The sequence below is a fragment of the Aulonocara sp. 'chitande type north' Nkhata Bay genome, linkage group LG16, assembly GCF_057382095.1.
Source record: "Aulonocara sp. 'chitande type north' Nkhata Bay isolate Kocher_YH1m ecotype deep benthic linkage group LG16, A_spYH_male_GT1.1, whole genome shotgun sequence".
NCBI lineage: Eukaryota > Metazoa > Chordata > Actinopteri > Cichliformes > Cichlidae > Aulonocara > Aulonocara sp. 'chitande type north' Nkhata Bay.
Window position 1 is genome coordinate 617501 of NC_141359.1, and position 24825 is coordinate 642325.

The 24825-nt window shown below is 38.6% G+C and overlaps 2 protein-coding genes and 1 long non-coding RNA gene across 4 annotated transcripts; 1 reads left to right on the plus strand and 2 right to left on the minus strand.

The window, feature by feature from the left end:
- Positions 1–2444: 2444 nt before the first annotated feature.
- Positions 2445–4434, plus strand: LOC147310725 (uncharacterized). The gene is made up of 5 exons (XM_086267416.1): positions 2445–2564; positions 2761–3120; positions 3408–3476; positions 3585–3731; positions 4207–4434. The coding sequence occupies exons 1-5, from the start codon at positions 2466–2468 to the stop codon at positions 4432–4434; spliced, it is 903 nt and encodes a 300-aa protein (XP_086123542.1). The 5' UTR covers positions 2445–2465.
- A 1236-nt stretch (positions 4435–5670) lies between these two features.
- LOC147310726 (ATP-dependent DNA helicase PIF1-like) lies at positions 5671–12046 on the minus strand. Of its 2 annotated transcripts, XM_086266275.1 has the most exons (6): positions 9088–12046; positions 8767–8903; positions 8455–8677; positions 8258–8336; positions 8035–8171; positions 5671–7948 (listed from the first exon to the last, which is right to left on the minus strand). In XM_086266275.1, the coding sequence occupies exon 1, from the start codon at positions 11994–11996 to the stop codon at positions 10332–10334; it is 1665 nt and encodes a 554-aa protein (XP_086122401.1). In that variant the 5' UTR covers positions 11997–12046; the 3' UTR covers positions 5671–7948; positions 8035–8171; positions 8258–8336; positions 8455–8677; positions 8767–8903; positions 9088–10331. The 2 variants fall into 2 exon arrangements, with proteins under 2 accessions (XP_086122401.1, XP_086122399.1); XM_086266273.1 differs by having other exon boundaries at positions 8035–8336.
- A 5902-nt stretch (positions 12047–17948) lies between these two features.
- On the minus strand, positions 17949–23515 carry LOC147310727 (uncharacterized). Its single transcript, XR_015125342.1, has 4 exons — positions 23367–23515; positions 21345–21376; positions 20161–20187; positions 17949–18915 (listed from the first exon to the last, which is right to left on the minus strand). It is a non-coding gene; the product is annotated as an uncharacterized LOC147310727 (long non-coding RNA).
- Between the last annotated feature and the right edge of the window lie 1310 nt (positions 23516–24825).

Consider the following 24825-nt stretch of genomic DNA (forward strand, 5'->3'; position numbering starts at 1 on the left):
AAGTCAATGACTTAGGCACTTATGCTATGAAGCTAACGATATGTGTATCTCCATTTTTCTCTCGAAGAAAAAAAATTACTTTTGATAAATTCACATTTAGTATTGATAGCAATGTATTTGTAGGTGTCATAGTTTGATGAACTTATTGTTTCAGGGATATTTAATTGAAAAAACTATCTGAATGTATTCATGAAAATGGCATCTATTTTTTTATGAAATATTAAGATCTTACAGAATCAGACAAATCTTCCAGATCTATAACAGTTTTATAAACTTTAAGACGTTACGTTTGGGCTGTTAGTAGGAAAGAATTGCTTAAGGCTGGCACTCTGCCCTGGCAACCGTCTCCCAACTTTGCTGTTTCTGGTCATAAAATTGCCATTTTCTGCCCAGTTAAGGAGGGCGGGACTGACCAAAAAGCAGGGACAGTAATTCTATAATTTTATTGGCTCAAATGATTAAAAAGGGGAGCCAATATGAACTAAAGCCACAGAGACCAAGCAGGCGCACTATGTTTTTGTTTGTGTGTGTGCACCTGGCCTGTGTGTGTTGGGGGAGGGGGAAGGGCAGGCAGGCAATCTTTAAGATGTCTGTAATGTTGCTGTTTTTCACTTCAGGAGCATGAATCCTTTTTCAGATAATCTTCCTATGATGATTCATTGTTTTCTATTGTCCACTGTAACCTATTTTCAAGTATTATTTTAATTAATAATTATTTTAATTATTATCTGAAAACAAGGCCCTGGGGACCTTTTGTGGCTTTTGCATTTTTCGATTCCAAGCCATTTGCACTGTGTTTAATTGAATATAGCCAAATTCTCCAAAAAAAAGTTTGGTATAATTTTATTTCAAAATTCAAGTCTGACTTCCTTAAATTAGCTTCAGTGGCTAAGCTAACAATACACATCCTCTTAGAGCCCTAGTGGACGTTTTCGTCCCATTGACTTCCATTATAAACGCTATTTTTCACTGCAGAATTATTACCGTTAATGTCCTGGTGATTACTCATGTCTCCGTCTCGTTTTGGTCTATTGGCCTTAGAGTTGTAATTTTTTTATTTGTCCACCGGGTGGCGCCCTTGCTCCACATTTGACCCCGGGCTGGAAAACAGCGGGCTGCTTGGACAGACCTGCCGGAAATGAAGCCTCATTTCCGGCGTGCAGCACCGGCTTCGCCCGCTGATCATTTTTTGGTCCCTAGGACCATGAGAGGGTGCTTTTTTTTTTTTAGTCAACAGGAAATGACGTATTTGTTGTCACGTGGTATCGGACGTGTGGGCTGGAAAAAGCAGTCCCCGGTGATCGTGCCCCGGTGATCGTCGCGACTTACCCCGGCAACATGCACTTATTTCGGCCTAGAGGAGGAGCATTTGCCGCCTGGAGACCATTTTCTGGTCCTGAAAAAAAAAATAAAAGGCGATCGAAATGACTGTTTGTGCCAATCTTTAGTCCATCTAAAGGCCTAATTATAATAACAATCAAATATTACTTCAAATGTTTTTTTGGGAAAATATTTAGTTTTTTAGTTTTTTTTTTTGTTTTTTTGTAATTTAAAGGGTTAAAACAACGAAAATATAATTAAAACTTTATATGAATATTTCAGGGAGAAGTAGTTTTAAAAGACTGACCAATTTAAAGTGAAAAAAAAAATTAATATTTAATATTTTTATTGCACTTTTTGGGCGTGGTCGATAGTGTGCATTTTATGAAATGCGCTCCTGGAAAAAAAATAAAAGGCGATCGAAATGACTCTTGGTGCCAATCTTTAGTCCATCCAAAGGCCTAATTATAATAACAAACGAATATTACTTCAAATGTTTTTTTTTGAAAATATTAAGTTTTTTTGTTTTTTGGGCCTAAAAAAACAGGGCGCTCATGTAATAAACCTGGGATTTAAAGGGTTAAAACAACGAAAATGTAATTAAAACTTTATATGAATATTTCAGGGAGAAGTAGTTTTAAAAGATTGACCAATTTAAAGTGGAAAAAAATATGAATATATAATCTTTTTATTGCACTTTTTGGGGGGTGGACGTTTAGGTCCATTAGGGCCTTTAGAGGGTGCATTTTTTAAGGGCCTACCAAGGGTTTTAAGTGGGGAAAAGAAAATTGTGATTTTTTTTCTGCGTTCCATCCAGAGTGAATTGGATAGACTTACATGTGCTGTAATATTTGTATGTATTTTATGAAGGCTCATAAGCGTTTAATTAATTTTCAGACCAACATTTTGTAAAGATAATTTGTGTTTTTACAAAAATATTGAAATGTTTTCAGGTATGTAAATATCAAGCAGGAACCTCAGAAACACACGTAGGGTTGAGGAAGTTCATGATGTGTTTGTTTTATATCAAAATGTGAAGAGATGACATGAAAGCAACAGGTGTTACTGTATTCTGTCAGAACTGGATCCAGCAGAAATGTATGAACCTGTTAATGTGTTTATTTTGCTTTTTTTTTTTTGTCAGAATGGCCTTAAGGAAACTGACTGACAACCGGCCTGAGACGCCGTATTTCCGGCCCCCACCCATTCATATCCGGGTGTTGAAATGTTGTGACCAGCTAAAGGTGATTCAATTCAATTTTATTTATATAGCATCAAATCACAACAGTCGCTTTAAGGCGCTTTATATTGTACAGTAGATCGTACAATAATAAATACAGAGAAAAACCCAACAATCATATGATGTAGACTTTCACATGTATGAACGTGACTATGGAGTAAGATCATAGAAATACATTTCTTTATTTATGTATTTATCAGGTGATCAGCTGGGTTACTGAGGATGGAGAGGTCAAAGCACTGTCAACAAAAAAAAATAAAGTGGCAGCAATCACAGACGGTGAAACAGTGCTGAAGATCACCTTGTTTGAAGAGTTCTCCTCCAAAGTAAAACAGGACATGTCCTACATGATGAGGGGACATGAGCTGAGGGGCCAAGCTCCCCCTTATCTCATCAATATCACTGCGAGGACACAGTTCTTTAAAGCTCCTGCCCTGGCAGTCTCGGAGGCCCTCATCATTAAGGCGGAGGAGCTGCTTAATCCACCTTCCCCAGTAACACCACTAAAGATGAGCCCAACATCTGGAGGGCTCATGACAGTGGAAGGGGAGGTTGTGGAGGTAAATATTTGTGGTTCCATCAGAATTGATATTGCTTCAGGTTTTCAAAGAAACCATTACTTTTTTGTCTTTAAAAGTAAAAATAATAATTTTATTGTTCTTGTCAAACAAACACAAAATGGTGAGAACAAGATCAACCACTATTATTTTGTAAATGGTTGTAGATTTATCATTAACAACAATAATAAAATAATAGATGTAGTAAGTCAAGAAAGTAGCACCTAGATGTACACACACAGATTTATGCAATCACTATAACTGACATTATATTTTAATTGAATTTTCAGTGTTCGGCAGTGAGGACAGTTTGCTCAGGCAAACAACTGGTGCCAATACGCACTCTCCAGCTAAAACAGGTAATGGTGCAACTAAAGTGTAATATTGAAAATGGTGAAAATAGGCATATTTGAGATTTCCATTAGTTAATGAATAAATGTTTCATTCTGTCATTTTTGTGATTTCAGGATGGACATACCATGACTGTCTCCTTGTGGAGGGAGGCGTCAATTGTTGACGTTCGTGTCGGAGATCAGGTAAAGATCTCCCATGTGAAAGTGCACCGCTCCGCCTATGGAGTACAGCTCCAGTCAACTTCCCATACAAAGACTGAGGTATGAAGAAGCCATATGTTTGTACCAACATGTAATAGCAATGTCATTTGCCAAAATGTTTAGAATTATAGGTGGTCCAAAAGATTGACTCTGTTCATCTGGACGTAGCATTTTCAAGTGGGAGAAATGTTTCATCACTCATCCAAGTGACTTCTTCAGTCTCAGCGGACTGCAGGTTTCTGTGGTCTTTAATCAGTGCCCGTGACAATTTGTATATTACTGACCAATTAACTGACCTCCCAGCCTATTGCTTCTTCAGTGGGCTAGTTTCAGTCATTATGCAATGTACTGTTTAAAAGATTGGGTAAAACAGACTGAAGAAGTCACCTGGATGAGTGACAAAACATTTCTCCCACTTGAAAATGCTACGTCCAGATGAACAGAATCATCCTTTTGGGATTTACTTACATGGATCATTGAGCATGCATCAAGACGTGATTACCATATTAAATATATGCTTTTTGTGTATTGACAGACAAAGGAAGATGAAAGTACTCAAGTAACTGTAGTTGGTGTGGACACTGCAGAGCAGTGCAGTGCACTGCAGTCCACCCAGCTGCAAGTTCTCCTTCTAACTGGAGAAACCCTCTTCATTGAAGAGGAAATGTGGAAGCCCTACGAGGAGGAGTTTGAGAAGCACAGGATCACTTTTACTGTAAAAATCAAAGGAAAACAAATAGTACACATAAAAAAACCAGAATAAATATATATAGATATAGATATATATAGATATATATATAGATATAGATATAGATATGTATATATATATATAGATCTATATATATAAATATAGTTCATTTGTTTTGTTTGTATTTTTTAAAATGTTCAAGTTGCTATGTTCATTCATTTAAACAATATTTAAAAGTTATAGTTTCAACTGCATTCTTATGCTAAGTGTTTTTTAATCTGATAAAATCTAATAAATAGCTGAAAATGCATAAAGCAGTCTCATGTTTATTAAATGAAACAGAAGACATGGTTTATAAAACACTCTCTAATGTACAGTTACATTGCATGCTCTGTACAGAGCTTAACAGACTTTTTAAGCACTTAAAACCTTCGATAAAGAACACTCCTGTAGGCCAACAACTGCCTATCTGTATGTTCAACATCATATAATACTGTTTTTATGTGTGTTTTCTAGAAGGCTGAAAGATTATATATGTTTTTCTTAAACAGTTTGAAAACATTAATAACAGTCAGTTTCAGTTTCCCTAAGTGTTGTGGTGTATTAGCTTCTGGGCTGGCTGAAGCCTATCAGGGCAAGTCCATTTAGCTCAGAATTCATATGATTACTACCAGTGTTTATTAGAGTAAAAGAAATAAATGTGAGAAGAACATGTGAGTAGTTTCTTTTAAAAAGCCTCATGGCAATGGGGATAAAGACCCTCCTGAACCTCTGAGTCCTGCAGTGCAGTAAGATGACCCTCTCACTGCAGTTCATCTTGTCCTGTGAGGATGCTTAGGTGGCTGTATTTATTGTTCTCCATTTTAGATTACAACTTCTTCCTCATCTGCTCTGCACGATGTCTGACTGACTCAACATCTTTGCAGACTGTCCTGCATTGTTTTGTTTTGTTTTTAGGTCTGGTGAACTCTTTACCACCTCCTTGGTGTTGGTGTTCAGGAGAAGACTGTTGTCATTGCTTCAGTCAGTTAAACAAATCTATACTAGAAAAATTTGCATTTCCTGCGAAAATGCAGTGTGCATGCTGTAAAGCTGAAGCTGTCTGCTGAAAATAGTTGAAAATAGCTGAAGAAGCTGAAGAAATCAAAGTCAGTGTTTAAAAAGTTGTTGAAATTTTAATAACTTTGCAGAACAACATCAAGTTAGCAAAAATGTAATAACTTATCAGAAATGCAATAACTTAGAAGAAACATAACAATTCAGCAGAAATGTTGTAGTTTACCAGAAGCTACAACTTAGCAGAAATGTAATAATTTAGTCAAAAATTAATAACTTGGCAGAAATATTACAACTTACCAGAACTGCTATAATTTTGCAGAAATGTAATTATTAGGAAAAAAATTTATACAGATAACAGCTGAAAACGATGAAGTAACCTCAAAGTTACTTGTTTAACTGTGAAAAATGACCAGAAACATTAGAAAAGAAAGAAAACCAATTCAATTCAATTTATATAGCGCCAAATCACAACAAAAGTCACCTTAAGGCGCTTCATAGATACAGAGAAAAACCCAACAATCATATGACATATGACCCCCTATGAGCAAGCACTTTGGCGACAGTGGGAAGGAAAAACTCCCTTTTAACAGGAAGAAACCTCCAGCAGAACCAGGCTCAGGGAGGGGCGGCCATCTGCTGCGACCGGTTGGGGTGAGAGAAGGAAGACAGGAATACCAGCCAGCAGATAAACTGATGTGAAACAAAACCAAGGTAAAATTGCAGAATTTACACAGTTGGTGAAATGTAAAAATGGCAACATAAAAACCCCAAACAAACAAACAAAAAAAACCCAAACAACATTTAGTTAATAAATGCACAAGATGATTCGATGATAAATATGGTACCAATCTACAAAATACTGTCGAAATGAAGTCCACATTGTGATATATTTCAGGTGTGGAGAGTCACAGAGCTAAACAATCGATGTGCATATTTAAAGAATCAAATAAAGAACATTGTTGTGGAATAAATTACAGTGAATAATAATCACTGCCCTGCGTTAGAGAGTGACTTATGATGAGGTATTAATTGGCTTAACTTTACCTCTAACAGCTTTTCAGATAGTGCTGTGACCAGGGTGAAATCCATCATAAAGTAACTGTAAACAGTAGAACCATTAGCATGAATGTTATGGTTCTACCCTGATCAAAACTCAAGTCAGCTGTGTGACCTTATATAAAATGATAAAGAGGAACACATATAAATGACCTTTATGAACTTTTCAAAATGACTTTATATGTCTGACCCATTATCTATATATATTAGAGCAGATGTGGAAAACCACTGTTAGACCTACTCTATACTAACACAAACACAGTCAAAAATTCATTGCTAGTGTGACATGTGGTCCTTTTTGCCTTTGACCAATGATATGCTGGTTACTTGGACCAGTTTAGTATTTGCTGTCACAGAGGAATGTTAACCATAAATCCAAAAGACAAAACTGAAAAAATATGTTAATTGCAAACATGTTTTTGCTTAGTAAAAGGATTGAAATTACATGGAAACTGTCACCTTAAAGCCTCATTGTAAATATCATCACAAACAGATGTTTTCCACACGGTTAACAAAGCTCCACCACATCCAATCACTGCATATAAATCTAAAAGAAAACAACAACAAATAAAATGTAATTAACACAAGTGAAGTCTAAGGAGCTTGGAAAGAAAAGCGTCTGGACTTCTTTGAGTTCCTTGAAGACGTTTCACCTCTCATCCGAGAAGCTTCTTCAGTTCTAAGGGTCAATGGTGGAGAGTCCCAGATTTAAACCCAGTGGGAGTTTCCCCCCAAAGAGGGACAAAGAACCCCCTGATGATCCTCTACCTAATCACATGAGCCAAGGTGTGAAAGTGGGTGTGGGTCCCAATCAGCCAGGGTTTCGGGTGAGCTCATTGTGAAACCTGGCCCCACCCTATCATGTGATTTCCCGAGGTCAGGAAATCACCCACGCCCACTCCCAGGGTGTGAGTGGACGTTACGGTGTCTGGGGAGGGAACTCAAAACTGGATTATAGATGGCAGACAGTTGGTGTCATAAACCACCGCCTCTGTTTAAAGATGGTTGCTCACAGTGGACGTAAATGGCTTCTTTCACTCCTCCATCTGTCCAAAATGTGAACATTGGCATCCTCAAAGACTGACCTTTGTCCTTTAGATGCAGATGAACTGCTGAGTCTTGTCCCGTGGAGGTGGCTCTTCTATGTTGTGCCATGTGCTTGTGAAGTGGCTGTTTGGTCTCTCCGATGTAGAAGTCTGGGCATTCCTCGCTGCACTGTACAGCGTACACCACATTGTTAAGTTTGTGTTTAGGAGTTTTGTCTTTCGGGTGAACCAGTTTCTGTCTGAGTGTGTTACTGGGTCTGAAGTACACTGGGATGTCGTATTTGGAGAAAACTCTCCTGAGTTTTTCTGATACACCGGCTACATAGGGGATGACAATGTTGTTGTGTCTGTCTTTCTTATCCTCCCTCGCTGGTGTCTGATGTTCTTTTCTGTGAAGCTGGAATGCAGGCACACTGGACGAGCTTATTCTAAAAAATACAGAAAAAGGAACATTTTATTTGTGTTAAGGCCTAAAAACTACAAATAAGTTATACAATGAACAATATTGAAATACCTTATAGGTGCTGCAGGCCATATAACCAGAATCCAGAGCAATCTCACACTCACATGATGGTGAGGAAAGACATGAGCTCTGCAATGAGGTTTGAAGGCCTCAGTTGGGACACGGAAGAACTCAGAAGACAGCAATACCTGCACAGAGAGACAGAGTAGAAAAAGCATAGATTTGTAATCCATAATGTGAATTAAAACTCAAAAAGTGGTCTAACAGTGTGCACATCTGATCGGGTGTGAAGTTGGTCCTGTCTTCCAAGGAGCTGTCTTCTTGCAGTCGTTTTCTGACAGTCTCCACTGCCTCTGTAGTGGGTATGCAAGTGAAGAGAGAGACTACATCAAAGGACATCATGAGAACCTTCACAGACATGACACAAGGGAAGACTTTTGATTTAATAACTAAGCTTAAAACAAGTGTTACCTTTGAATATTTGTGGGAAAAATCTGATGCTACCCGAAGAATACAAAGCCACACTGGAAATGATGACAGGCTTGCAGCCCTCTGTCTTCCTGGAGTGAGGTACCCGATCAGTAGAAGTGAATTGACAGAAGTCAGTGTCTGTAAGAGTGGCCAAACACTGATACTCTGTCCACTTGCGTAGAGTCTAAGAAGCTGGAATGCAGGCACACTGGACGAGCTTGTTCTAAAAAATACAGAAAAAGGAACATTTTTTTTGTCTGTAGAAACCCTAAAAACTACAAATAAGTTATACAATGAACAATGTTGAAATACCTTATAGGTGCTGCGGGCCACATAACCAGAATCCAGAGCAATCTCACACTCACATGATGGTGAGGAAAGACATGAGCTCTGCAATGAGGTTTGAAGGCCTCAGTTGGGACACGGAAGAACTCAGAAGACAGCAATACCTGCACAGAGAGACAGAGTAGAAAAAGCATAGATTTGTAATCCATAATGTGAATTAAAACTCAAAAAGTGTCAACAAGTATAATCATTTGAGTGTGGAATTATTTATGCAATAAACAGGATTTTAATTAATTAATTGAATTAAAAACACTGACATTTTTTTTTATCAAAGATAAAGAATGATACCTCTCTCTGCTCTGAGGATCACTGAGCATCTCTGACAGGAAATACAGTTTCCTCAGTATGAGTCATCATTGATGGTCTCAGAGGTGTGTAGTGTGGTAGCATGATGATGGTCTCCAGATCAGGCAGGAGGTCAGGTGATGGGTGTGTCATCTTCTCCATTGAAGACACACTGGTATGGCAATTCATAACACAGCAGTCTCCTTGTGGCATGTAGTTATCTGTGCAGTCCAGCACTGATGGATCAGGTTTGGCTCAGCAGTTCATGAAGATGGTGTCTGAAAAAATATATCTAACAAAACACGTGCTTATAACACCACCCACCCAGCTCAGCCCCCAAGTGTCTATGTAATGCTGGTATGGGGTGTCGGTTACTAAGTCTAATTAGTGCATCAGAAAGCGGGGGCTACACCTAAAGCCCACACTTTTTGATGTCTTTGTTTATTAGCAGCTTTTTCCAGCTGCTCAGAGAATTCTGACTTGGCCTTTATCCACCCAAACCCAAACCCACCCGGATAAAGGCCAAGTCAAACTCACACACCATACCAGCATTACATAGACACTTGGGGGGGTGATCTGGGTGGGTGGTGTTAAACTGTAGTCGGGAACTTTCAGAAAACTATCCATTTACTTCTAAATCAGTTTTTATACATATTCTGTAAGCTGTACTAATGTTTTTCTCTACATAATGTATCATTATAGACATCTCTGGTAGCCTAAAGATAGTTTATAACTTTTGACATTTTTTACCTGTAAAACATGATAAGCAAAAACTCATTCATCACAAAAACTTTTGATTCTACAAAAGCTACTATAATCAAGAAAATATAATTGTCTGTATTTATTCATGTGACCCATAATAAATACCTGCATTTATGTGGGATTTATTTATTTACTATTTCATATTTTCAAGCCCTTGGAGGGGAAGATCTCGTTTGTTGAGCTACATACGTCACAGTAAAAAGATTTAGTCATTTAAAACATGAGAATAAAAGAAATGATGTTGGTTTAATAAATGTTGCAGCACATTTCAGATCAGAGGTGCATGATAGCAGATGTTCTCTGCTCTGCATGAAGTTCAGCAATGATTTGGTGAAATGATTAATAACATTGCAATAAGAAAGGGTCTTCTTACAGACAGAGTAGGGAAGACAATTTTTTCAATGAAAAATATTTTTCATGCTCTACAATCAGTAAACTCTGTAACAAACATGATCTGTAATTGTTTCAAAACTCACCAGACGATTTCATGATTGGCTCGAGGACAGGACACAAAAGACAGGGTTGTGGTAACTGTAATATGATCTCAGAACACCTGAATACAGACATTTCTGTGGCTGAGAAATAAAAATGAGGTCAAGCAGGGTGTTCTTGTCTGTAGTGCCAGAAGTGATCAGCTGTGAATACCCTCTCGACTGAAACTGCTCCAGAATCTGTTTTCTTCCACTCTGCAACTGGTTCTCATTAAAATCTCCACACACAATTATTGGGTGACAGTCCATTATTTCAAGTGAATCTAAAAGACTTACCAGGTTTTGCATGAATGGTGTCAAACTGTAGTCAGGGGGTCTGTACACAACAGCAATGAGTGCAGGGAATGGAGCCTGAACCTTCAACACTAAAAACTCAAGATCAGTGACATTATGTAGATACTGTTTTACCTGAACCTGAAAATGATTCCTCAAATACACAACAACTCCCCCACCACTTCTGCTGGCCATGTGAGGAAAGTTTGTGTAGGACACATGTCTGTTGCGTTTGAACATGGTGTAGCCATCCAAATGAAGACTGTCTGCAACAAAGGAGCCTTGAAGGTGAGACTCAGTGAGACACAAAACATCTGCTAAACACATTTCATGATGACTCTTGATGTCACTGATGTGAGATGGCAAACCCTCCGTATTGTGATGGATCAGTGTAAGAGTGTCAAGTCTGCTGGCTGTTTCTCTGACCTGAAGAAGAGGCATCATTTCCTCAACACTGGCTTGTCTCATGGTTTGGAGCGCTGCAGTTACCTCGGGATTGGCGTAAATCTTTTTCTCATCCAAGTCCTGCAAATAGAGTCCACTGAGAGACGTCACCCTGCTGAGAGCAACGTAAGCCATACCTGGTTCAAAAATGTTCTTCATTGAAACTACAGCTGTCTGTGTTGTAAGACCCTGAGTTTTGTGAATTGTGCAAGCGAATGCTAGCTTTACAGGAAACTGTCTGCGTACTGCTCCTTTAAACTTCAGACTCTCCTCTGCTCTCTCAATGTAAACCAGATCATCAGATGCTGCATTAGCACTGCGGTTGTGTCTCATAGGCTGCCGGTTGTCCATCCTGAGCCCCAGTTTAATTATGTGTCCATCATTTTCAGATCTCACCACCTTTACCAGTATACCAAAAGCACCGTTGACCAAACCGTTTAGTGTGTCCAAGTTTCTGGTCAGCATGACTCGAGCTCCTTCAGCAACATTCAGAGTGTCAGGTAAATCATTTCTCCCACCTGTAAATGGTTTGTCTCTTCGTTCCATTCTGCCTGTACATTTATCCTTCTGGAAATCGTCTGCATTGATGATTATGATGTTTGAATGAAGCTTCTTCAGGGTATCTGTGTTGTGGGATTCCACATTCTTGTTGGTGGCATAAATGTGTAAGACCTCAGTTGGACATTCTTCTGGTGCAGTCACAGCCTGTGACAACAAATCTCTGTCGCACTGAGAAAGCTCATCTGTCTTTTCTTTGACTCTAATCCTGTTCAGCATCTCTGCAAAGGCCACATCATCTTTCTGACGCATGATCTCGGTTAGAGTGATCATCTGAAAATGTTCCTGCCATAGGTCAATCTGTTCTGGATCGTAAACACAGAGAGGTTTAGACTGTCGCACTGGTGGCAGCTGGTAAAAATCTCCAACAGCTAAAACTGACATTCCACCAAAAGGTCTCTGAGTGCCTTTGATTTGTTTCAGTCTTGCATCCACATAAGCAAAACAATAATTTCAGCATTCATCAGCTCAGATCTGACTTCATCCAGTTGGTTACCAAGTCCTTGAATGGGTGGTTTCAGACTCCTGGGTAGTTTCAGTAGAGAATGTAATGTAGAGCCATTGATAGAAAAAGCTGCTGTACCGGTAAATGAAGTCAGTAAAACAGTTGGATTTGATATGTCAGCTTCTTCTGCATTAGCAGGCAGTCTGCTCAGGATCTTTGATGCTTCAGAGTCAATACACTTAATCAGATGTGACTTTCCAGTTCCTGCACCACCGTTGATATAGAAGAAAAATGGATCTGGGTTCAAACCACAAACTCGCTGAATACACCAGTCTCTTATGGCATAGAACACGCAGGCCTGCTTCTGGTTCAGATTCTGATACATTACACGTACCACGGCTGGATCTACTGCAGGTTGTTCTCTGATGGCTCTGATCTCTGTTACAGCATCAGACTGACGACTGTAGTCGGGGACATTCTCCTGTTCGTTCTCATCATCAGAATGTCTCTCAGGAAGATTCTCATCACATTGCAGCCTCACAACTTCAGATTCAGGAGCAAGATTACACCATTCATCAATCACAACATCCCTATTTTGTTCAAACTCTTCCAGTGCACTCTCAATATCCTCAGAGTTCTTCTCATACTTGTCTTTATTTCTTTTCACAACCCTTTTCACAGACTCACTGTGGTCTGAACATGGAAGTCGTACAAAACCTGAGTTGTAGAAGGACTGATAGGTTTGGAACCCTTGTGGTTTCAGTTCCTGCTCTGATCTGTGTGGAAGGTAAAGTCTCAACAGTCGACCATAATATTGCTCAGGATCTTTTTCCTGTGAACAGTGGTAATATCTGATTATAGCTGGTTTATCATTCTTTCGCCTTTGTACAAATCCAAGCTGGTTTAGAAGAGGAAGCACATCTTTTCCTTCATTTGGACCACTCACCAACCTGCACAAGGCAGCAAAATCAGCCAGTGACATTTCCTCATATTCTGGGGTCTCAGGTCTGCATTTGTATTTATCACTCAAACTTGTCATCCAAATATTACAACTGTCGTGTGTTGTGCTTTCCAGGAAGCTCATGGGCCGACTCATTTTTACTGGGTTATCATCTGTTGGTACAAATACAACACTGCGGGAACATTTTTTCATTTTTAGGCCACAGACTCGAGTCACACACTCCTGTGCGCTGATTTCTCTCTTTTTTGAGTAAGCCTGCATCACAGCTCTCATTTCATCACACTCATTGACGGTGTTCTTATCAGAGTTGTCAATAACTGTCTTCAGGTATTCAGAGAGGCCAGATTCTTTCTTTGTTATATATTTACAGAGGTATTCTATACATGAATAGGCATTCAAAATGAATGAGACATCTAAATTAGAGTTCCAGGCTTCAAGCAGGTCTGGGTTGTAATTGTTGATCCAACACTCATTTGGGTCACGTTTCAGAATCAGAGCTGTTTTCTTGTTTATGTCTTGGAGGCATTGTTCATACTCATTCATTGTTAAGTTGCATCGTGACAGAATCTGCTCTATGGTGAGGGAAGCAGCTTCAGGTTCCTTCAGCAGGTTCAACAAAGGTCTGAGTTTGGCTTTTGCAGCTTCAGTGTCTGAATCCTCATCCTGTCTCACAATCATTGTTCTTGTGGCTGGTGGTTTGGGAAACCCAAATCTACAACCAGAGTTCACACTCTTAAAGCATGTCTTTGTGTGGTTTTTGCTGTGCTTTTGTAGCTCAGTGACTTTTTTGTGCAGTTCAGGTTGTTTTTCTGGATCAGGGAGTTGAGCTGAGATGTATCTGTCCACAAAGTCACAGACAGTTTGGTCGTCATCCACATCTGCTTCTACCTTTTCTCGAATCCACAGCAACATGTGTATATGTGGACTACCTCTGTGCTGGAACTCAACTCTGTAAAAGTAATCAATGATCTCACCAAGGGGCTGTGCAGGAGAAAAAAGCAAATCTCTGAACAAAGCCTCAACACGTTTATCAAACATTCGCATGGTGGTTACTGGATTTGATCTTAGAATTTCACACTTTTCTGACCAGTCCAGGGCTTCAAAATCAACCTCTTCACCTTGCTGTCTCTTTATTGCTTGAATCACTTCAGGCCATCTCATCTCAGCAGCAGAGAAAGTGACAAAGAACTGAGGTGTTCCTATTTGGCGAACCATGCTGAATAGATCTCTGGTAGTTTTCTGCCAGTAAGCTGGAGTTCCTCTGAGTGGCTGCATAAATCTGATTGCATCTTTATTTCTTACCAGCTTCTCTACTTCTGTCTTACTTTGTAACATTCCTGATGTGATTTTGCGTCCATCTTTGGTCATAGTTTTACCTTTCCTTAGCTGTATTGTCATGCTGGAATTAGCCAAATGTATTTCAGTGACAAACTGTGAGAAAAACAGGTAATTTGTGTCTTTAGCAAATCTTGCATCAATGTTGAAAAGCCTTGACTTGAAGTAAGCACTTGGTGTGAGTTTAAGAAGTCTCTTTTCATCCAGTGTATTCTGACCAGTAGGAAACTGCACAGGAAATGCCATGGCTTCCAAATGAGGAGTTCTGAAGAAGCTGACAGGATTGTTTCTTTCTGCAGGAGCCACACAATATGTGTTATCACTGAAACAGAGAATCTCTTCTGAAATGTCAACAGGCTGCAGACAACTTTCTAGAGCAAAACCTCCATTGTTCAAATCACTTTCTGGTTCATCTGGATTTTGTTCCTCTGGTTGTTCATCACAGGATTGCATATTAATAGCTTGTTCACTTTCAGACTCACTTTCGCACAAAAAGGCATCTTTTTCATAGTTGTCAATTTCCATTAAATCTGCTTCATCATAATCATCACTTCCCATGCTGGCTTCATCACTGCTGTCATCATCAGGTAATGTTGGATCACAAAGCAATGCATCATCTCTGATAACAATATCTGTGTACTGTGGGTGAATCTGTTTCAGTTTACGCAGGGCTTCGATCAGTTTAGACCAGGTGACAGTCTGGAACAGCTGATGGCCTTTGTAGCACAGTCGTCTTTTCAATTTCACCCTCATGATTTGTGATTGGCTTCTGAGCCGAGGTAGATAGTCAACTGTTTGTTGGACTTCAGATGGTACACACACCACATTACCACGTATGAGTCTTTGTCTGCCCTTTGGAAGAGGAATAATCTTTGCAAATGGTATGCATTTGGCAATCAGATGTCTCTCCAGAATGTTGAGATCACACAGTTCAGCTGGAATATCCTGCAGTTCTAAACCGTTGACAGCAGCAAGCCTGGGCATGCATCCACTTTTGAGGGAACTGTGACACGTGTGACAGATATACTCCTTTTTTCTCTCAACGGGAAAGCTGCAGTGATCATTACATGCTTCATCACACACATGAACAAATTTACCAGTTAGACACTGCTGAGCTACAGTTTGGTGTTTTGAGTAATTTTCTCTTTTGCAGATTTTCACCTGATTAGGAAAAGAAGCTTTTAGACAAACAGTACAAACATAAGATGGTGCTGATTTAATGTTGGATCTGAAACGAGATATGGCCTCATTCATTAAACTGTTATCTGGATGACACTGTAAACTTTCAGCTGGTCGATGCATCTGACGATATTTTCTTTTTATGTTCATTGCACATCTGATATTATGCATCTGTCTAAAAGAAAAACCGTTCCAATATTTTACTCTCATTCGTTCTCTCATATTCTCTTTGTGTTGTTGCTGAAATTGTCTCTCTTCTCCATAACGTTTAGTGATGTAACATTTTTTTTTCTGTCTAAATTCTACACTTTCTTTATATAGGTTAGAAACATATGACCTCATGTAAGCTTTATGTTTCTCTCTGAATTCGGCACAAGTTCTGTATGTTCTTGTTATTCGTTCCTTCTGCTTTTCTCGGAACACGGGAGATTCTCTGTATGTTCTTGTTATTCGTTCCTTCTGCTTTTCTCGGAACACGGGAGATTCTCTGTATGTTCTTGTTATTCGTTCCTTCTGCTTTTCTCGGAACACGGGAGATTCTCTGTATGTTCTTGTTATTCGTTCCTTCTGCTTTTCTCTGAATAAAGAATCTTCTTTATACATCCTTATGACACGTTCTCTTTTTCTCTCTCTAATTTTAGCACTTTCTCTATAGATCCTTCTCATTTGCGCCTTCTGTTTTTCCTTAAAATCATCTCTTTCCTTATAGATCTTTCTCAAATGTTCCCTCTGTTTCTCTCTATATATAGGATTTAGCTTATATAGATTACTTTTGTACACAGTCTTCTTTTGTCTGTGATCAGGATCCTTTCTTTTTGGTAGTTTTTGTTGGGCCAATGATCTTCTCCTCATTTTTTTCCTTCCCTGTTTACTATATTTCAGCAGTTTATGTGAAAGTTCCTGTGTTGTCTTTGTTGAACAGCGGTTGGCAGCGGTTGGATCCTTCTGAGGAACAGAATCTGATGTTACCTGAGGTTCTCTCACAGAAGATGCAGAGGTTTCTATTTCTAAATAATCAGAATTGTTCAGCTCAGCAGCTGGCTCATTTGAATAATCCACTCTGGATGACATCACTTCAGTAGCTAAAGTGTCGGCCACAGTTTTCTGTGTCTGCTCAGTGGACTTTGGGGTTTCAAATTCAGGTTCATTTAAAGCTGGTGCTGAAACAGTTGTAGCTGTTTGTCTGTTTTCATCAGCATTTCTTTGTTCAGCAGCGTTTTCACTGTGGAACTCAACAGGCTGTAGCTCATAAGCACAGGTTGGTGCGATGCAAAACATTCGGTACAAACGTTTGATCCTGTCAATCATGTCGTTAAGACGTGTGAATTTTAACATAACTGCAGTTCCACCACTTACACTTAGCGACAATGGCATTCCTGTAGACCTACGTGGGTGAGGGTCAAAGTATGCGTATTCACCTGAAGTCAGCCTGGAAACTGCGATGGCTGTTCCTCCCATGACTAGCAAAGCGTAGCGAAACTCTGAAGCCAAATCCTGTAGTCCCTGTTCAAGGCTCGGAAGATGATCTGTACCGTCAAATGTGCCATAATGAGCAAACTGAGACATGTCGACTTGATACTCGTGTCTGCGGCTGATGATCACAGTGGGAAGTTCATCACAGGCTAGAAACACGCTGTTCACAAACCTCTTTCTGGCATCTGAATACACGGCATGGCCTTTGTCCAACACACGGTTAAGATCTGCTCTGGTAATGAATTCATCCTCGTGTAAGAATGACAGGAAAACCAAACTGTTCGCCATGCATTGCTGATTCCGGTACTTTCCATACTTAGCATTGGCCTGGCTTCGAGACGCACAGATGCTACTCACTCGTGGACGACTTTCACTGTTTGTAACCTGTACATGAGACGGTCCTGGAGCTTCTCCATCATGCTGCGTTTGCACAGTTAGCTGGGGTTCAGTCTGGATTACCTGTTGTACTTTAGCATTTGGCACAGATGATGAGCAAACACCTCTCTTTACCACATCTGCATAAGACACTGCGGCCGTCTGAACGCTGAGCTGCACTTCTGGACTGGGAATACTTGTAACAGACACCTTTACCTGCTCACCAGTCTGAGAAAGATTTACCTGTTCCTTCTGCTTTTGCCATCTAAGCTTCTGGGACTGTGACCTTTGACCTTTCCTTGGCATTTTGTGCAAGTACAAACTGGACCTTATATGTATTTATACACAAATGTATACAAAACTCAACCTGTAAACACTGAAAAACTCCTCAAGTTTCTATTAAATGGATCAACTATACAAATGGTAAAGTGTTCTTATGACCGTTTAATTGATGTAAAAGGCTGGCTTAAATACAAACTCAATATAAAAGTTATTGAAAGATCCTTAAAAACGTTTTATTGTAGCTTTTTCAACAACTGTATATTATTACTGCTTTTTTTTAACCAGACTGGTTAATGAATAGGTCTATACTTCTGTGAAGTAATATGCAGAATAAATCTCAACAATCAACAGGCTATAATAAAACTCTTAGCTTTGAAGTAGACTTTGTGTAAATCTTTGAGATATCTAAAATCTAAAGCAAATATAAGGAGCTGTGGTGGTGTGGTGATCAGATGACAGGCGATGAGGATTCTTCAGCTGGATGTTCTGCAGCAGTCAGGAAACAGGAAGTCTGGGTCCTCAGGGCAGCTTCTCAATGACAATTGTAACTCAATACTTACACTGAGTAATAGAAATGGGTTTGTCCTTAAATAATATTAGTATAAACTTACTGTAGTCAAATGTTATAGTCAATGAAACAGACTTGAAAAATGTATTTGAATCTAATTTAATATTTATGTAAATAGAGCAGTCTGAATGTATATATTACAAAATAACCAGATTGTCTTATTACAAATAAACCTTTAAGAGGTGTATATTTTATATAATTTATCAAAGCAATTGCACCTGTAAGCCAATCAATGTTTATTCCAAAGTGTAATGCAAAATTAAAATGACAAATGTAGGGCTGTGTAAGTAGTTTCTACTGTGAGTTCTACTGTACTGTAATTCTACTACTGTAATTTTAACTTTCTACTTGTGATTTCCAGAAAAATGACTGGATGTGAGAGAGTTTAACGACAGGAAAGATGGAGCAGTGAGAGCAGAGATCTCTCAGAATTCTGAATACAGACTGACAAAGTTCAGGTAACTTCAATTCCAAAAACTTAGATTCTGGTAAAACTGGATTTCAAGTCACAGGATTGCGTTTCAACTCAGGTTCAAGTTTGTCAAATTAGATAGAGCACATGGCGGAGAATGGATAGAAGATAGAATGGCTTGTCAAAAAAGATTGAGCAGGGAGAGGGAGAGTGATAGGACAGACTGAATTGCTTGTTAATGATAGAGGGAGAGGGTTTTCTGCAGCAGGTCACCTGTAAGACAGAAAGAAAGTGGAATTAGACACACTTCCAATAAACCTGGCTTTACCGTATTTTTCAGACTATAAAGCACATTTAAAAGCCTTTAATTTTCTCAAAAATAGACAGTGCACCTTATGTATGGTTGTGCTTACTGATTTTAAACCAATTCTATGTGGTACACGGCACTCTGTCAAATGTTTTAGTATGACTTTGGTAAGCTACAAAGCAGCACCACTTGATGTATTGTCGGAGCATGGATACCATAGTCAGCACCCTCGTAGAGTAATTCGTACTGTGCTTCAACATAATATGGTGTGTGTGTATAAGGGCCTGGCACCTGTTGAGAGCCATGCTTATGAAGCAGATTTCAAACTGATCAATCCACATTCATCAGTCCATAAATCCTGAAAAGTGAGTGTATTGTTCTGTATTTTATGTCTTACAACTGAACAATTTTGAGAGTTATTGTAAATGAGTTGAATAAAGTTTCACTTATCTGTTTTGTTTGGCTTAATGTGCCTTAGAATTTAGTGCGCCTTACAGTCCGAAAAATACAGAACACATATATCATTACACACTGAAGAGTCGTACAGTACATTATTAGATTCAACTGAATGAAAATGTTTATCATATGGTGGTGGAACATTTCTAAGGACATTTTTGCATTCTATTAACACAATAAAAACAAACACAGTCTGTAAACCAAGATGTGGTGCTACAGTAACTTACTATAAACATTATATGGTCAAGCTAAACCCACACAATGAAGTCAGAGCAGACAGTTTCAGACCACCTGCTTTAAACACTTCACAGCACTCAACTCACATGATCCTAAATGCCCAAAGGTCTCAAATTCCCGTTTCTGTGTGTACTTACCTGGTTCAACAGTATATCATAATGTCTGGGGAGCCGTTAACATAAAAGTAAAAAATAATTTACTCAGTATGACTTTTGGCAAAATGAAAAATTTGGAGACAGATGACTCCTAAACAGCAGTTTCTACATTTTTCAGTCAAATATGGGGCATGTTTAATACACACTCCACTAAATCTACAATAAACTTAGCATGGCCGATATTAGGGCCTAATTAAAAATTTATTATGATGATAAGAGAGATCTGTAAGTCTGGAAATGTTTACACAGACTTTTCTACGATCTGATTATTCCCAAGAGCTGTGCTGACTCACTCCACTAAACTGAATGTCCTATAATGAGAAACATTTCCCAGCACTGTACCTCAGACAAACCTTTACTTACCAGACTGGAGACGATCAGATCAGCAGTCTAGAGAAAGGAAACAATTCATCAGATCACTGTTTGATGATTCAGACTGTTGAGCCTCTTCACACACAATCCAATTTACTGTGACATAAATTAACTAGTAAAATTCTTAATTTATTTAAGGCTTTATGAGCTTACTGTAGTCTAAAGAGGAGATAAATGAACTGCAGCGTCTCACATGGCTGTAGCAAGTGTAATAAAAGCATTCATTACTACAGAAATATAAAGAATAGCCACCACAAGTGCAGGATATACCAAATATTTCCTACACAGAAGCTTTGTGGCTCCAACATTTTCTACAACAGGTCAGTACTAGTAAAGTGTGAAAGCCAAAACTTTTAAAAATGTTAGATACAAAATAATTATATAAATCAGAAGCAACAGAAAACCTCGTCATGTCTGATATGAATATGTAAATCTTAAAATAGTTTTAAATATTGACATGTTACAATAGCAGAGGTGCACCATGTTTTGTAATTAAAATTAAATGTCTTAAATTTTTACACTAAAAAGTCCTTTCATTATACCTGTTGCTAGGAATATTTATGTATTTTGCAGTGTACCTTTTTGGCAACTTTTCTATTAAATTTTAAAACACATTATATTCACCAAATAAGTGATAAACTAATTAGACACACTGGCTGTAATGTACCTAACAATGTCCACTCACACCTCTGGTTCTCTTAGTTTTTCATTATTGCTTAACTGTACAAAATACTTCTACAGTGTTCTGACTTTAATGTAACACATCAGCAGAATTTGAGAGACAATATGAATCAATACCTGTGCAGCTCTTAAGTGTTTGAGCAACCACTTATACTGACTCCCCTAAAACACTTTCATTGTTTTGTCTGCTACTTAAATCCACAAACTTAAGGAGAAAATGAACAACTGACATTTAGCTATGTTTGGATTCAATAAGCCATAAGAAATTTAAATCATACATAAATGGGCTATTAAACTTCAGGGACATTTTCAGGGACAGTCAGAGGTCCTGTGTGAGGGCTTTGCTGCTACAGGTAATAAATCCTGACTTTGTGTTTTTGCCCATCAGTAAATGGAAACATATCACAAAAAGTCAAACTACTGTATGTAAGTTGCCAAATGTGCTACGCAATGCCAGGTTCATACTGCCTCAGTTACAATCACTGTTTACTTACCAGCAAAGGCAAAACCAAAGATCTCTTTCACTCTGTGTAACAAAAGACAAAGCACAAAAATACAGAACGAGACAACTCAAATCAGCATCACAGTCAATACTGCATCACTCTGTGTAGTCCAAAAGATTCAGTACACTTCTTTGTTTATCACAGCAACAAACAACTCACCTTTTTCTACACCTTATTAAAGATTACTGTCTTCATTAAGGTAAAATGTGGTTTCATCCATTTGTAATAAGCCACACACGTTTCTCAGTTATGTGATAGCTCTATTAGTTTGGTGCTATTAGATAACACAGTAGATTTAATAAGCAATGATTTGCTACACCTAGCTCTGCACACTTTATCAAATTCTGACATCACAATTTCAAAGCATGAACAATCATAAATGAAAGCTTGGATGATATTTTTGTAGGCTTCAACATTTGAGTTCGTCTGCATTCAAATTCTGCTTCCTAAAAATATTATCACCTGCACACAGTATCATTTAATATGCTGTTGTTTTAAATATCTACATATCATATTTATAATATTAATGGTGCACTGCTGCATTTTATTTATTTGAAGGTGGACTTTTTTATATTTCGTTAGTTTTTCACAAAGTGAGAAGTTAAACAGAGCTGCAGGTGTAGGTTTCATTTAAAAAAAAAAAAAACAACCTGCACAAACAAGTGTTTGTTAAACAGTTCTTAAAATTTAACTAAAAAACTAAAATTACCTAATTAAAAAAAACTTCTTGTTAAGAGATGTTATTTTTCTTATATTATGTGTTTCATCCTCACTCTCTCTCTCCCTTCTGTTAATTAACCCACAGCACAAAAACACACCGGTACAGGCACGTGACTCTTTTTCTCCCGGCTTTCAGTCAGAAGCTGTGTCCCAAAATGTCGGCTGCATCCTCCGGAGGCCGCATTTGAAGGCCGATTATGTCACAGCCAGTCGACGAAGGCTGTCTCAAATGCGGCCGACAAATGAGTCCTTCATTTCCCCGAATAAACTTTTAACATATTTTTAGGCGAGAAAGTAGCGGTGTAAATATCTGCTTGGTTTATTAAGACATCGCATATTTGCAAAAGTGTGCCGACGTTTTCAGAGACGTCTGTCACCCACCGGCTCGATGGCAAGCCGGGAGGGGGGTTCAGACCCCCGCTCTTTCGCTACTCAGGTTAAACATGATATACAAGTCACTCTGATAACTTAAAAATGTAATTGTTTGCCTTTTTCTGTGTTTTATTTGTTCTGGAGTAAATCGGTTTGGCTGAGATCAAAGTTATTAGATTATTAGATTAAATAAAGCTTTATTAATCCATCCGGTGGGTCCTCCGGGATTTTCACACAGCTCAATAAACGTTAAACGGTCGAGAATTTACGCCAGTGTCCTGTTATATTTTAAATAGCAAGGAGCAGACGGCCGAGTTTATTAAACTCCAGCGAGACAGCGGTGACGCAAATCTGAAGGCTAGACCGTCCAGTTTCACAGCCTTCTCGGTCCACGTAGACCGCGAAAGCTGGGTCCTCCGAAAGATGCAGCCGACGTTTTGGGACACAGCTAATGGCGGTAAAATGGCTCCTTTGAAGTTGCCGACCCTGCTGCTTCAGCAGCTAATCAGTGGTTCTAAAATGACGGCTCATTACCTCACAACCGAAAGAATGAGGCCGTTTTTAACTGACTGATTTGTGAAGAGAATTAACTTCAGCTTCCCTAACAGACTCAGAAACACTAACACACCGAACGAACCAAATACAACACAATAACTGTAATAAACAATCAAATGAACCATATTAATTTCACACTGGGCCTATAGCAGCTAGGCTAGGCGTTAGCACTTAGTGCTAGCATACCAAACACTCCTTTTAAATAGTAAAATTACAACGTTTCACTAAAAAAGCAGCCATTGTGTTACTTTAACATGACTTATACTTCGACTGGCTTCATAAGTCACTAACAACAACTGGGTAAATCCCTCATACAGCTTATAGACATTTCATTTCAGAAACGAGAGACAGAGAAGCAGCGCTTACCGGTGGGGATCGAGCTGAGAGTGGACGGAGATTCAGGAGTCAGGCAGAGACGTTAAAAAAAGAGGCATTCACGGGTAGTGGGAAACTCCGCAATTACACAAAATTGGCATGGAAAACGTGAAAAATATATGTAAATTTAAATATTATTATACTAGATTTTTTTGCAACAAAAAGCAACTAGCAGAAATTTAATTCTATAAGTTTAATAAATGTTTCAAACAGGATTCTTTGAATTTGAAATAATGGTTAAAAGACATAAATAAACATAAGGTCATTATGTTAAAATGTACTTTATTATGATAGATTTATTTAACTGACAGCAGAACAGTCTTCTGCTGAACACCAACACCAAGGAGCTGGTGTTGGTGATCGCCTAAGCATCCTCACAGTAGGAGCTGCAGAGGTTCATCTCACTCCACTGCAGGACTCAAGAGGTTCAGGAGGTCCCTTAACCCCACTGCTATGAGACTTTTTAACAGCGACTCCTGATATGTTCATTGCACATTTGTTTCTTTTATTCTACTACATATTGGTTGTAATCATGAATTCTGAATTGCTTTAAAGCTGAAGCTGTCTGCTAAAACTAGCTGAAAAAGCTGAAAAGTTGCAGAAATTGTAAAAACTTTGCAGAAGCAAAGGAACTTTGCTAAAATGGAATAACTTAGCAGAACTGCAATATCTTAGAGGAAACATAATACTTGGCAGAAATACAATAGCATAGCAGAACTTAACAGAAATATTGTAACTTACCAGAAACATGATAACTTCTCAAAAATACAAGAATTTAGGAGAAATAGTATAAGATAACAGAAAGAATATATTTAGCCAAAAATACTTAAACATTACAGAAACATTATGATTTAGAAAAATAGTACAACATAGCAGGAATACTGTGATTTACCAGAAATACAATTATGGAGGACTAATACTTTAAAATGGGAGACATATTGATACACACACACATACACAGAGCCTAAAGGGAAGAGTATTTGTGCCATGGAGTCTTAACAAGAATGTGAGGTCCATTTTAGAAAAGCTGGTAAAATCATAAAAGTTTGCAGAATTGTAATAAATGATGAATATGAATTACTGGTCTGTGACAGTGTATTAATTTGTAGGGAAAAAACATGTTGACCAAGGTGGAATCGAACCCACGATCTTTGGCTTGCAGACCCATGTCATTACCAACTGCACCACTGGGAAAGAGAGGAGCCGTTTTGAAAAACAGGGTAATGAGGAGTCAGAATTAGATCGCGGCGAGAGGCGAAAAACGCCGTTTTTTGGAGTTACAAAACGTTGTGTAACTCAAAACCTAGGTGGACTAGAAGCATAATTCTTGTACTACTGATCAGGCACCTCACTCCAGGAAGACAGAGGGCTGCAAGCCTGTCATCGTTTCCAGTGTGGCTTTGTATTCTTGGGGTAGCATCAGATTTTTCCCACAAATATTTAAAGGTAA

Excerpts from the sequence above, each read along its gene's own strand:
- LOC147310725 (XM_086267416.1), top strand. The coding sequence starts at position 2,466 with ATGGCCTTAAGGAAACTGACTGACAACCGGCCTGAGACGCCGTATTTC. Across the intron at positions 3,121-3,407 it reads TGGAAGGGGAGGTTGTGGAG|TGTTCGGCAGTGAGGACAGT; the intron begins GTAAATATTTGT and ends TTGAATTTTCAG. Across the intron at positions 3,477-3,584 it reads GCACTCTCCAGCTAAAACAG|GATGGACATACCATGACTGT; the intron begins GTAATGGTGCAA and ends TTGTGATTTCAG.
- LOC147310726 (XM_086266275.1), bottom strand. The coding sequence starts at position 11,996 with ATGTCAGTTTTAGCTGTTGGAGATTTTTACCAGCTGCCACCAGTGCGA.